At 41.5% G+C, this 13,874-nt stretch overlaps 1 protein-coding gene across 1 annotated transcript in view; it reads left to right on the top strand.

Annotated features, from left to right (window-relative positions):
- kat6a (K(lysine) acetyltransferase 6A) overlaps positions 1–13,874 on the top strand; it is a 39,928-nt gene that overhangs the window by 20,007 nt on the left and 6,047 nt on the right. The window contains exons 8-16 of the mRNA XM_061071992.1: positions 1,799–1,911; positions 3,640–3,755; positions 4,964–5,105; positions 6,574–6,735; positions 7,612–7,705; positions 8,417–8,648; positions 11,184–11,382; positions 11,482–12,213; positions 13,022–13,283. Of these exons, the coding sequence (XP_060927975.1) occupies positions 1,799–1,911; positions 3,640–3,755; positions 4,964–5,105; positions 6,574–6,735; positions 7,612–7,705; positions 8,417–8,648; positions 11,184–11,382; positions 11,482–12,213; positions 13,022–13,283 (2,052 nt within the window). The remainder of the gene's footprint in view (positions 1–1,798; positions 1,912–3,639; positions 3,756–4,963; positions 5,106–6,573; positions 6,736–7,611; positions 7,706–8,416; positions 8,649–11,183; positions 11,383–11,481; positions 12,214–13,021; positions 13,284–13,874) is intronic.

Below are 13,874 nucleotides of genomic sequence, written 5' to 3'. Positions count from 1 at the left end.
CAAAATATATATAGAACACCTAAATTTTCCCTGTTGATACGGTTCTTTCTACAATGGTAATGAAACGTTGTTTGGAAAGTTCGTCTCAACACTGTTACAGAAGTACCCACACATTATGGGGTGTTTCTACTTTCAATTTCTGTCCAGTTCATCATAAAGCAGCTGGCTGTTTAAGTCTAGAGACTGAGCTGCTGTTTTTGTCTCATTATCCTACTGTAGGATGACAATTTGACATCAATATCATATATAACTTTGGCAAGGCCACTAGGGGTATTTTGGTCGTCGGCGTTACCAGTGTTTAGACACATAGTAAATATGTAACTTGCTCACGGGTCACACCGGCTATTAACTTTTTGCAGAGAGCTTCAAACTCTACAGTGAAATAACAGCAGAAATCAAACGTCATAGATCTCACTCAGTAAACACTGTTCAGACACTGAGCCAAAACATGTCTTATTGTTTTAATATCCTAATATCCAAAGGCATTGGGCATCCTTTTGTAATATTTTGATCAGAGGTTGTCAGGTGGCTGGTTTGTTAGCCGACTCAGCACTACCAGGTGTTACTGTGATGCATAGACTGCAGTGCCTCACGGTTGTTTGTCCCATTTTTAAAAAAAATAATAAAAAGTTCCGTTACAAATTAAGTTAATAAAGAACAAAAACACACAGTGTCAGTTGCCACTGAAGAAGAGAATAGAAGCAGCAGAGCAGACTCATCAGGAGCTTCCATGGAAGCACTCGTATTTTTGATGGTTTTCCTTTACTGTGGATAATGGGGGTTTATACATATCAAGTTTGGGCATATCCAAGTCATAATCCAACGTATTTACCCTTTATGTGTATAAAAGACCAGCTCAACCACATATATTACTGTATCTATAAAAACACATATGCACCTATACTGGTATGACTCATGCTGTTGCTGATGTATTGACTTGTGTATTCCGAAATTGACACATGACAAGAAAATACCTAGTAGATTATGCGTTCGCCCAAATAAAGTAATAATGATAACTTTATTTGTATAGCACTAATCTTACAAGGTTACGAAATGCTTCACCCAAAAATCTATGGCAAAAAGAGGAATGAATTATAAAAAAGTTACATTTTAGGAGCCAAATCATGACATAATTCGTTCAAGACCTTAAATTTATAAATATAACCAACAGTTCCCACAAGTGCATGTTGGAGGCAAACTCCAAAATGCACTGTTTAGTAAAAGCAAGGTTGGTCACACATTTAAGTTCGGGTTAAGGGGCGGCAGCGGCTGATCCTCTCGGTAGAGCTCAGGTTGGTGGTTCGATGACACTCTCCACGGTCTGCATGCTGAAGTTTCCTTTGGCAAGATACTGAACCCCGAATTGCCCCTTATAGGAAAAAAGAGCTGCCCATAGATGCACTGTATGGATGTGTGTGTGATAGGCAATGAACTGTACTGTAAAGCACTTTGAGTGGTCATAGAGACTAGAAAGGTGCTATATAAATACAGACCACTTACCATTTAAGTGGCTAAACACTTGCAAAGCATTTATTTTATCGGACCCCCCCTACCTACCCACTAGTCTTTAACATCATCCCCTCTGGTGAAGCAGCAAACTCCCTCCAAATTAGGAAGAACATATTGTTTATCAAGGTTTATTCTAAGAAAACCTTTAACCATGTACCAGTGTCTCATTGCCCTCTACCTTCTGTGGAAGGAGCACCATTGTAAAAATTAATGAGCAGACTTGTTAGCAATCTGTCTGGCATTCCTCTCTGTAGATTTGCATTAATGTCGACTGTGTTTCAATCCCCAGACAATCAGGAAGGCAGTGACTGGCGTGACGAAGATGAAAAACTACCCGGCCACGAGAACCTGACGGAAAAAGACATTGAACTGTTTCGACAAATCCAGGAGTTGGCACTGCAGGTAAGCACCCAGGGAGACTAAATGATACATGTCTTTCAAATGTGGTCAATGGACAGAGATGGGTCAAAGGGACGAGAGAAGCTGAAGATGATCCAGATTGTAAAGTTAAACAGCATCAGCCGAGGAACGACTGCCAGGCTGCAGTCAGTGGACGTGATATTGTGTGCAGACAAGGAGCTGAATTTCATTTATGAGGAAAATGTTGAGAAAGAGTAGAGTCACCAGCTGCCAGGTTGTAGAAAGATGGTCACCGGCTCAGGGTCTGTGGGATGCCGGCATGTTGGTGGGTGGAAAGAGTCAATGAGCTGTGAGAAACCATTGTGTTTCAGCACTGAAACAAATTAATTTGCCATGGAACAGCTGCCAGGTTTAGCTTGTATATTAAAATCATCCATTACCATTGATGCAGGGCAAATGGAGCAGACAGTGTAGGATCCAGTGAGAATAAGAGGTTCGGTTTTAAATGACCAATAGATACATGGAACAAGGGGTGATCCAACAACAACGGCTTCACTACCAGGTGATTAAAGTATAATGTAGACCTTGGAATTTTGCTTGAATTTCACATGATACTCATGATTGATGATAAAATCTACTTCCTGTTTGGTAGGGCAAGGCTGGTCAATGTAATATACCCACTAGATTACGTGTCAGACTTGGCAGCATCCTCACAAGCTCTATAGTTAGTCTAAGTGTCAACTGTCTTATGTTTGAGGGCGTGAGCGTTGAGCAGGGCAGCACTAATGTCAGCGTCCTGCACTGACCGGTTAGCCAGGAAGTAAAGAGAGGAACCATAAATTAGCCTCATTAATGTCCTGTTTCACTGCATCACTGCAGCAGTAGATTGACCTGAAAGTGGGTGTTTGGCCGCTGTCGTAGAAGTCGTATTAAAACGCCATCTCAGATCCCGACTGGAACATCCACACCAGTGCTCGAGTGTTTGACGCAGGCAGAGTAGTAAGAATTAATGATGTGTGAAAAGGGCTGATGTGATGATTGAGGCTGAGAAGCAGTGGAAGAGAATATGTGATCATAATAAAGCGGCAGGCAGGGAAGTCCAAACCAGCAATGAATTTTGAAATCTTCCCTTATAATTCTATAGTTATAGTCTTTCTGTGGATACTTATGTGATGAGAGGTTGTACTTTTTGGCCAATTAACTGGATACTGATGTGTTGATGTATGGACTCCCAAGCTGCTTTCAGGCATGCACTGAACTCCAGATAATCTCCAGACATTCTCAGATGGAGCTGTAATTGAGAATACACTGTATATATATATTTTGTTATTGTTTCAAATATTCAAATTAGAGTTTTTCCAGCCAGCCCCCTAGTTTATAAACTGTGAAGAATGTATGAATGAGCCAAAGTGAGAAACCAGCAGGAGATCCTTCGTTGTGTGGATGTGACGCCAGTCTCGATAATCTGTAATAATAACATGTGAACTCTGCAGCCGAATTAAAGTGTTACACCCAGCAGGATTCATGCTGCAACACCCCTCACCTGAATCCTCTTTAAGTCTGTTCCGTTGTGAAGTTCATGTATGAAAAGAAACCTCCAGAGAAAGTCCAGACTCCCATTGTTCAGAGCTTCTGAAAAAATGTCTGAAAACGGGTGGAGCAGTCGAGCAATTCCTGAGCTGCCTGGTCAATATTGTAGCAAACCTAGAATTGACAAATCTTGATGTCTCTCTTCTTTTCTTCCTCCATCTTTTTCGTTCACCCCAACAGAAAGTCGGGGTGACGGGTCCACCAGATCCTCAGATGCGCTGTCCGTCAGTTATTGAATTTGGCAAGTTTGAAATCCAGACGTGGTATTCATCTCCCTACCCCCAGGAGTACAGCAGGTAAGCACCATAATGAAGCACACCAGCAGTAATGTGCTTAGCTCACAGTCTGCTTGTAGGCGTATAGCTTGCCTCCAGTAAGCTCAATTATAACGTTGTTTACACCCACTTCAGTTGGTACTCGGTCAGAGACAAGGAGCCAAGGAGATTCTGATTTGCTCAGGGTGCAGTATTTTTATGTGACTGCTGGATAAACTTTAACACTATTCTTACCAAGTCTGGTGTCATTAGGTATGTGAAAATACATTTCAGAATACTAGCATGGAAGAAACATTTACAGACTCTTTCCGAGCAACAATATATATAAGAATCCTAATGTCGAGTGTCATCAATCCATGTTCGTCTCAGGCATCGCTGAATTATTTGTGCGCTGCGAAAAGGGTTGCAAAAATGTAACTGCCAATTACTTTCTTCAAATATCCAATCAATCGTTTGGTCCATAAAATGTCAGTGAAGTAACAAAACTTGATTCCTGTTGCCTTTTTTGCTGGGCAACAGCCCATAACTCTACATAATCACTAAAACTGTCATAGAGCACTAAGAAAAACTGCAAACCTTTATGTCTTTTACGATACCATGCTACCCTTCAACATACCGATTCTGATACCTGGACCTAGCATATTGGATTATTATTCCCGTACATTGCAATAATTATTTTTTTAAATTAAAATTTAAATCTTAAAAGACATATTTTAGCTACAGCACACTACTGACATTGTAGGGAAATGATGATTTCAATCATTGTCGTATGACCTGACCTGAAAAACAAATGCATATAGAATGAATATCAGATCATCTTTTTATTATCTAGTTTGACATCCTTCCTAAAAAAGAACACAAATAAATGAATATAGGAAAACACAGCGGTTTCTTTAAATAACTCAAAACTGAAGCTTTGCATACACAGTACATGGTAAACTGCTCACATGTTAGCTGGCTCTGACTAATGCTTGACAATCAGAAATCACTCCTTCTTCGTCGCTGTTAAAGCGGTTCTTGCCACTGGCGGTGCAGCTCAACCACTGTCACCACATCTGCAACTGTAACTGAAGAAACTGGACTCGAAGAGGAATTTTATTAATTGGTAAAATAGTTCCTGATACATGTACACAGCACTTAGTTATTCAGCTGTTTATTTCAGTTCGAGCTGGGATTTTTACGACTGCACCTCCCTCTTCCTTCATTCTTCTCCCCCTCTCCCTTCCCAGGCTACCCAAGCTCTACCTGTGCGAATTCTGCCTGCGCTACATGAAGAGTCGCAGCATACTCTACCAGCACATGAAGAAGTGCAACTGGTTCCACCCTCCTGCCAACGAGATCTACAGGAAGGATAACGTCTCTGTATTTGAGGTGAGTTCACTGTTCAGTATGATGAAAGGTTGCATGGTTACAGTTGAACAGCAAACAGAAGATATAATGTGAGTGAATGAAGATGGATGACACTGAAACTAACAAAACAACAGGCCTCTGTTGACGCTTCTGCACCAAGTTTCAAAAATGTTGTCATGGTATTCACTTCAGAGTAGGGTTGCAAAATTCCGGGAATATTCAAAGTTGGAAACTTTCCATGGGAATTAACGGGAATATACGGGAATAAACTGGAAATGTTGTGGGTAATTTATACTAACTGTATTTACCTTGTCATATACAGACATAAATATAAACATTATGTTGTGTCATAGGCTGATTTGAGCCCTGAGGAAACTTTGGGCACTTGACTATATGCTTCTGCATCTTTGTGTCATTCTTAACATAGGTCTTTGCACAGTATTTGCAAATGTACACAGCCTTTCCTTCTACATTGGGTGGGGTGAAATGTCAATTGATGGATAAATTAATGGAAATAGGCTGGATGAACAGATGAACAATTCTCAAAAAGCATGCTAATATATTTTCCCCAGTAATATCATCGAAACTTACCTGACTAGTCCTGCACACTACAGCAGGCCTCAATAGCCCTGCTGTAGAGTGAAGGATGCTGGGAGTTATCTGTGCATGTGATGGAAGAATGCACAGCTGAGGGTTGAAACTCAACGTGCAGTGTGTGCTGCATTCTGTACATCTTTAAAATAGAGTTTTGAATGATGTTTTTATTGCTCAGCGTTTAATTTGCATAGTTTTTTTTTTTTTCCAAATTCCCAAAATTCCCGAGTTTAATATTCCCGTGGAAAGTTTCCGGAAATTTACCGGACACTTTCCGCCCCTTTGCAACCCTGCTTCAGAGCAATGCATCGTTCATCATATATGAAACCAAGTCCCACTAAATATTACCACAGATAATTAGAGCTCAGGGATTAAATGTTGCACACCAGTCCTTTGCTACCTCCCAAATGAACACACAGTTATTGTATTACTCCAGTATGTGATGTTATCTACCACAGTTAGAAGGAGGATTGGAGGAGTTCATAATTACCGATTTCCAGTTAAGCTCCTCTTCTGGGTCTTGTAGCACAGCAGCAGTTCCAGTGGATTGCTGCCTGCAGGCCATGGCCACTGCAGCTTCTGTTCCCTCACTCTGCGGTCCGTCCTGGCTCCAACCAGAGCAGAGACGGCTGGCGAGCTGCCAATCTCAACCTCCCTCCCTTTTTCTCTTTACAGCTCTTTGTTTTTCTCTCCGCCGCCCCATCTATCTGTCAGCCTCTAGAGACTCCGCTGAGATCATTGCTCGACACTAACTTCTGTTCCATTCACTTTCACTCCTGCTGCTCAGCTCTCAAACAGCACATTAAAGATGTACTCCTAGACTGTTCCTGTGATTCTTTAATTTAGGAAACTGTCTGTTTTTCGCTCATGTGTTTCTTCACTGATCCCACAACAGGTTGATGGGAATGTGAGCACCATCTACTGTCAGAACCTGTGTCTGCTGGCCAAGCTGTTCCTGGACCACAAGACCCTCTACTACGACGTGGAGCCCTTCCTCTTCTACGTCCTGACACAGAACGACGGCAAAGGCTGCCACCTCGTCGGCTACTTCTCAAAGGTTTGTTAGCGATGCTTGACATTAGGGCTGAGCAATTAATAGAAAATGGTTCAAAACCGCCATTTATAACCTCACTGACCTAAATGTGCTCATCTTGGTTAATTTGTTTAATACTTTCCCCGCTGCTAAGAAACACTGCTTAGTATTATAATGTTAACTTCAAATTACAATGCTAGAAATGCTACATTGAGTCATCATCGAATTATAAAAATATTCACTTCATTAGAAAAAATATCCCAGCTTTAATAGTTCCACATATTTTAAATACAGACCTTGTCAGAGAACTCTCAGGGCAATGGTAAACAAAACATAAAATGATCGTTCATTAATTTTAATTGAGGTAAAGCTTTGAAAAAATGGTTATATTGATTCGAAGTCATATCGCCCTGCAGTACTTGACATCATTTCTATGCTGGATTGAACCTCCACAGCCTCCAAGCGATGTTACATTTCTTATGAATTTTGCATGTGTCTTATCCATATGGGTTTGATCCATATTCATTTTGATGGGATACATACAGACGCTCTGTATATTATAATCACCCAGCACAAACCAAAACCGCTTAATGAACCAACATGAAGAGGAAATGATTTCCCATTAAGGGAAATTGAAATGCATTGGCATCACCCCACACTGGCACATTCCAACAAACCTACAAATGCTCATGATGTGTCTCAGATAAACAGTGGGTGCTATGAGCCCCCCGGCCCCCCTGTGTAGTGTGCAGGCACAGGTGCTCTCATTAACATGCGACCACGCTGCCAAAATACAGCAGTGGGTGGAGAGAGTGAGCGGATGTGGTGACATCTCTGCTGTACACCCACACAGAGCGTTTTTTAATCTAATGGTTGTCTGTGTCTTTTTCTATTTTACAGGAGAAGCACTGTCAACAGAAATACAACGTATCATGCATCATGATTCTTCCACAGTACCAGCGCAAGGGCTACGGACGCTTTCTCATAGACTTCAGTAAGGCTGTCAGCTTTAAACATAACACAGAAAACACAGTGATAAGACTAGGGTTGCAAAATTCTGGGAATATTCAAAGTTGGAAACTTTCCATGGGAATTAACGGGAATTAACGGGAATATACAGGAATTAACGGGAAATGTTGTAGGTAATTTATACTAACTGTATTTACCTTGTCATGTACAGACATAAATATAAACATTTTGTTGTGTCATAGGCTGAATTGAGCCCTGAGGAAACTTTGGGCACTTGACTATATGCTTCTGCATCGTTGTGTCATTCTTAACATAGGTCTTTGCACAGTATTTGCAAATGTACACAGCCTTTCCTTCTACATTGGATGGGGTGAAATGTCTCCACACATGAGAGAGTGCACGTGGCATTGTTCTGTAGAATAAGATGAGAAAAAAGTTTGTAAAAAAACACTAATGCAATGCCAGAGATATAAATAGTTAGCCAAACAATTGGAATCGTCTGTAAAAATATTTTACAACTGATGGATAAATGAATGGAAATAGGCTAGATGAACAGATGAACAATCCTCAATCAGCATGCTAATATATTTTCCGGAATCTTTCCGGCCCTTTGCAACCCTAGATAAGACTGATAACTGAGAAAATGTCTTGACAAATTAATACATATTTTTTGAATAGTGTTGTATAACATTTAATATGATGTGTGTGCCCTTGGTTTATTCCTCCCTCCCCACAGGTTACTTATTATCAAAGCGTGAGGGACAGCCTGGATCTCCAGAGAAGCCTTTGTCGGACCTGGGTCGGCTGTCCTACATGGCCTACTGGCGCAGCGTGGTGCTGGAGTGTCTCCACGAGGTCCGTGACCGGCAGATCTCCATACGACAGCTCAGCAAACTGACGGGGATCTGCCCGCAGGACATCACCACCACCCTGCACAGCCTCACCATGCTGGAGCAGCGAGGAGAGAGGTCAGAGCAAACACTGAGATTACAACTTAAAAGACACTCCACACTCCACTGACTGTGTTGACTCATGTAGTACGAACTTCCTCTCAGATTGCGTGGCGTTTACATTTCCTCAATGACCTGCACATGCTTTATTAGTTCTCACAGTCATTTTTTTTTTTTTTAACAATATTTTTTATTGAAGTTTCAAGTGCATATCAAACTTTATGACGAATTTACAAACATTTTCATTTATATCCCCTCGAACAGCCACTCATTCACACAGACAAAGAAATAAAATAAAAATAAAAAAAATAAAAAAAGGCAGGATCATTTCCTAACCTGTTGTTCAGTCAGTGTTATCCGTTTCATTGGTCAAAAATGACATAAATGATTCCCAAATACAAGCAAACTCCTCCTGTTTACCTTTAACAATGTATGTCAATCTCTCCAGTCCAAGACAAGTCATCGACTCCTTCTTACATATTGCCAGTGATGGTGGCTCTACATTTTTCCAATATAGTGCAATCACTCTCCTTGCATGGAGAAGTCCAAAGTCAGCCATCTTCGATTGCTTCGTTGGTCTGATGGAGTCTTTGGGATATATTCCAAGTATACAGATTGTTGACGTCAAAGGAATTTTACACTAAACCATCCGTGATAAACATTTAACTACATTTTCCCAAAATACCAAAATCTTAGAGCATTCCCATAGGCAGTGAATCAAAGTTCCCTTTTCAGTCAGACATTTAACACAAACATCCGGGATGTTAGGGGAGCTCACCGTCATTATTGACCTTACACTAATAACACTGATGTGGACAAAGAAATGTCAGTGGTAGCATCTGAATGGATGCAACATGTCACTTAATGGTGACAGTATGAGACTCTGTTTTAAACAAGGCATACACTGACCAGACTTCTAATGTAGTTACATGCAAACATACCAGTAGTCTTGTGATTGTGCATCGATGTAGTTAGTTTAAAAAAAAATTATATAAAACACAGGTTGACATACATAGGTTGGAATTACTAAAATAAGATAAGATATCCTTTATTCCCACAATGGGGAAATTAAGATTTCAGCAGCAAGACTAAAAATAGGCATCCGTAAGTAATAAGAAACATGCAATACTGGTAAGTAAAGATCTAGGAATATAAAGGACCTCTACCCTCTAAGCATGCTCGTTGTGCAACAGTAATAATCTTCCGTGTGAAACACAGGGGGCCACTGAGCAGTAGGAGGGTCTGTCTACACACAATCACCGGTCTACACACAATCGCTGGCAGTATATGGATTTAACAAAACTTCCAGGCAAAGAATTTGATTGGATGATTTTAAGGAATCGGTTTACTCTAGGAATCGCTTCAGCCCTAGTCAACACCAAGTATCCAGACCTTGTCAAAAATGGTTAGAAAAATCTGCGAAGAAGTCTGGAATTTTTAAATTGAAATTGTACAGGAACCCTGTTATAGGTTCTGCTGGTAATGAACCACAGTCTGGCAGCACAACAAGCATCAACTGCCAAAAAAAGACTAAAGCAACTTCAGCTGAAATTCAGGCTTCTCTCCAAAAAGTGACATTGCGATTTGAAAATAATCGTAAAGGAAGTATTGCGTCTTCGTCAGTTTACCAGAATTCATTTTTTACTGTGCCGACACCTCAAGGATACCTGAACTGCATTATACCAAGTAGCACCTTATTTGGTTAAAGAAGGTGCTATTCTGTGATGCCAAGTTATGAGCAGAACTGTGTCTACATTAGGGATGGGGGGAAAAATCGATTCAGTTACAAATCGCGATTCTTGTGAATGACGATTTAAAATTTTTAAAAACATATTTATTGGTTTATACGGGGCGGGGGATATATGGGGGGAGCCTGTTGGAGAGCATGTTGACCAGCTCTTGTTTTTGCACAAGAATCTAAACATACCCAAGCACTAGCTTTGCATCACCTACATGCAAACAACAATAGCCTACATTTTGTTTATTTCAAAGTTTATATTTTAAGTAAACTTTTATTCATTCTACTTAATTTAGCTTTTATTTATTGTTTAACAGTAGCCTAAGTGGCATACACTTCTTAATCTGTCAGTTTGTGTGCAGTTGACAGGGGCTATACAATAATATGGCACATTTTTATTTATTTTCTCTATTGGCTGCCCGGCAGTCATTAAGTTAATGTTGATATTTGAAATAAAACTTGTAAATCTCTAAGTGAATTTGACTGTTGTATTTGAAGGTATGATTCAACTTTGTTCCATGGTCCAGTATTTAAAAAAAAAAAAAATAACCAAAAGAAATCCCAGGAAATCGTAAAATCGAATCGCAATACATATCGTATCGCCACCTAAGTATCGTGATAGTATCGTATCAGGAGGTCCCTCCCGGTTCCCGTCCCTAGTCTACATACACTTATAACAAGCTAACATTAACACACTGGTGTGGATGTACACAAACCGACATACATGGTCATTAATCTGGTTTACTGCACTCGTATGTAGTAGAACATGCAGACTTCGTCCTAATGCTCTTGTCTTCTTGTTGGTTTGTGTTTAGACTCGTCCTGGTGCGAAGGGACAAGCTGGTGACGAATCACATGAGTCGTCTGAAGGCTCGGCCGCGGCAGCTGGAGGTCGACCCCGAGTGTCTGCGCTGGACTCCCGTCATCGTCACCAACACCGTGGTCTCTGACGCTGATGGAGACGATGATGACGAGGAGGAGGACGAAGAACCCAAGAAAGACATCCACAAGGAGGTAAGTGCATTTCATTGCTATGCCTTAAATGGAGACGATGGATTAATGCACTTGTTCTTATTGATATCTTATGTATTTTTTTACTTTATCTATCAATAGATAAAACCAATTCACAAGGTCCCTCCAATGTCCTGGCACATGCGCCAACGGAAGAAAAGGGAGCAGGAGGAGGAAGAGGAGGAGGAGGACGACGAGGATGATGATGATGACGACGATGATGAAGAAGAGGAAAGGAAGGGCTTTTTGGGGTTTCCCATTGGCCAGAGCTCTCCAACGTCCCCTCCCATCCGCTGTCCACCCCCTGTCCAAGAACCCCCACGCCCCCCTCCCCCAGCCAACGGTGAACGCAGACCCCGGGGACGCCCACCCAAAAACTGGCCTTGGGGCAAAGTGAAGGACAGCCCGAGACTTGGAAGGCCACCTAAGATCCGGCCTGTGGAGGATGATGACGATGAAGATGAGAGAACAGAGGGAGGAAAAGCCACCGGCTCTGCCACCGGCCCCCCCTCCCTTTTCTCCCTGGACAGACAGGAGTCCACAGCCTTCCACTCACTGGACATGGCCCGGCACCCCTCCATCACCCCCGCACGGAGAGGGCGGCCCCCGCGGAAAAAGACCGGTCCGAAGCCCAGAGTGAGTGATGGCCCTGGGGAGGGGCTGGCCCAGCTCCCTTTGGTTTCCAGGTTAAATGAGGCTCCGCCCGTCCGGAAGAGCTGCTTCAGTGAAAGCAGTGAAGAGGAGGACGATGACGATGATGATGAAGACGACGATGACAGGAGAGCATGCTCCCCGCCCGTCCTCACTAAGCCTGCTATGGGGCTCAAATGCAAGGTAAGAATTAGGGGTGGGAATTGGCAAAAATGTGACGATTCAATAGTATTGCGATTCTGCGATATATTGCGATACTGCAAGTATTGCGATCAGATTCTGCGATATGTTGCGATTCATGTCCCCCATATTATTCAAAGGCATTACAAAAAATTAGGAAAATAAGACTGCTCAACTCTCTTCAAATGTCACATTTAATTCTGTGAACAACATTGTCTTCTACACATTAACTGAAGTGCAAAAACTTTGTCCTTGAACATTCAGGACACAGGACCTTTGTAATTATTTTCTGAATAGGAGACCTCTCACATGAACACTGAGCTCAATCATATAAATAAGAGGAACCTAGAGCTTCAATCAAATTGAGAAAAATAAACAAATGTGTACTACTAGAGTCCAGTCCAGTTGGCTGCAAGGTCATGACCCAAAATGTTAAATTCATTTGGGAATATTGGCATTTTTGTTCAGAAAAAGGAGTTGGTCAACATGCTCAGATGTTAAAGTTCCTCTGGAACGTTACTATATCTCCTGCAGTGGAGAACATCCTTTCCGCATACACACTAGGTATCTTTTAAACTCTGAAACTCTCCTCGTCATGCTTGCCAGCCAGGGGCTGTTACATATGTAATTGTAAAAAAAACTGAACAGAATCGATTTTTTCCCCCACCACTAGTAAGAATCAATGTTAACATTATTGATACTGTAATAACGTCTCAGAATTAAATCCTCAACTAAATATCTGTTCCAGTTGAGGTGGGTCTGTAGCAACGTTTGCAACGAAATTCAAATGTCCATCTTTCTTTCCACCCAGAAGCCTCTGAGAAAACGCCGCTTCCGCCAGCGCAGCCACCCCCACAGCAGCGTGGTAACAGAGACCATCTCCGAGACCACCGAGGTCCTGGACGAGCCCTTCGTAGACTCCGACTCGGAGAGGCCTATGCCCAGATTAGAGGAGGAGACGCCACTGGGCCACCCGCTGCGCCGTTACCCCCCCGCTCGCTCTGCATTGAGGTTGTCCGACCCAGCACCCAAAAGAGGCCGGCACTCCAACCTCTCAGATTCAGAGGAAGATGGTGAGTAGAGATGGTTTAGATGTCGGTCATTCCATGCTAGCCCCTCCCACTTCATGTCATAGATTGTTGTAAAAACTTGTATCAAATTTAAGGAACTTTGTATTTGATTAACTTGTAAAAGTGGGTAAAATCAGCAATTTCAATAAATTCATGAACTGTTTTAAAGACACACAATGAATAGTAGCAATCCAAAATCGGTATTCAATAATAGCAATAACAACCTGATTGCCAGAAACCTGCTGAGGCAGAGATTTAGAATTTTATAAATTGTATTCTCTCATTGCAAATTACTAGGGCTGGGCAAGTTAACTCGTTTTAATCGAGTTAACTAAAGTGATGAGTTAACTCGATTGTTTATCCGCCAATTATTTTCTTTTTTCCTGTTCTGCAGCAGTCAGCAACAGACTTTCACAAAATAAAAGCCTGACTTTCACAATAAAACAATAAATAATCAAACCTGAGTTAATGCGAGATAAAATAATTAATCGAGTTAACTCATCACTTGAGTTAACTCGATTGAAACAAGTTAACTTGCCCAGCCCTACAAATTACCATTAGACTTATTCAGATGTTCAATTATTGTTTCAATCC

The sequence above is a fragment of the Limanda limanda genome, chromosome 5, assembly GCF_963576545.1.
Source record: "Limanda limanda chromosome 5, fLimLim1.1, whole genome shotgun sequence".
Taxonomy (NCBI): domain Eukaryota; kingdom Metazoa; phylum Chordata; class Actinopteri; order Pleuronectiformes; family Pleuronectidae; genus Limanda; species Limanda limanda.
This window is presented reverse-complemented; position numbering and strand designations above follow the sequence as displayed.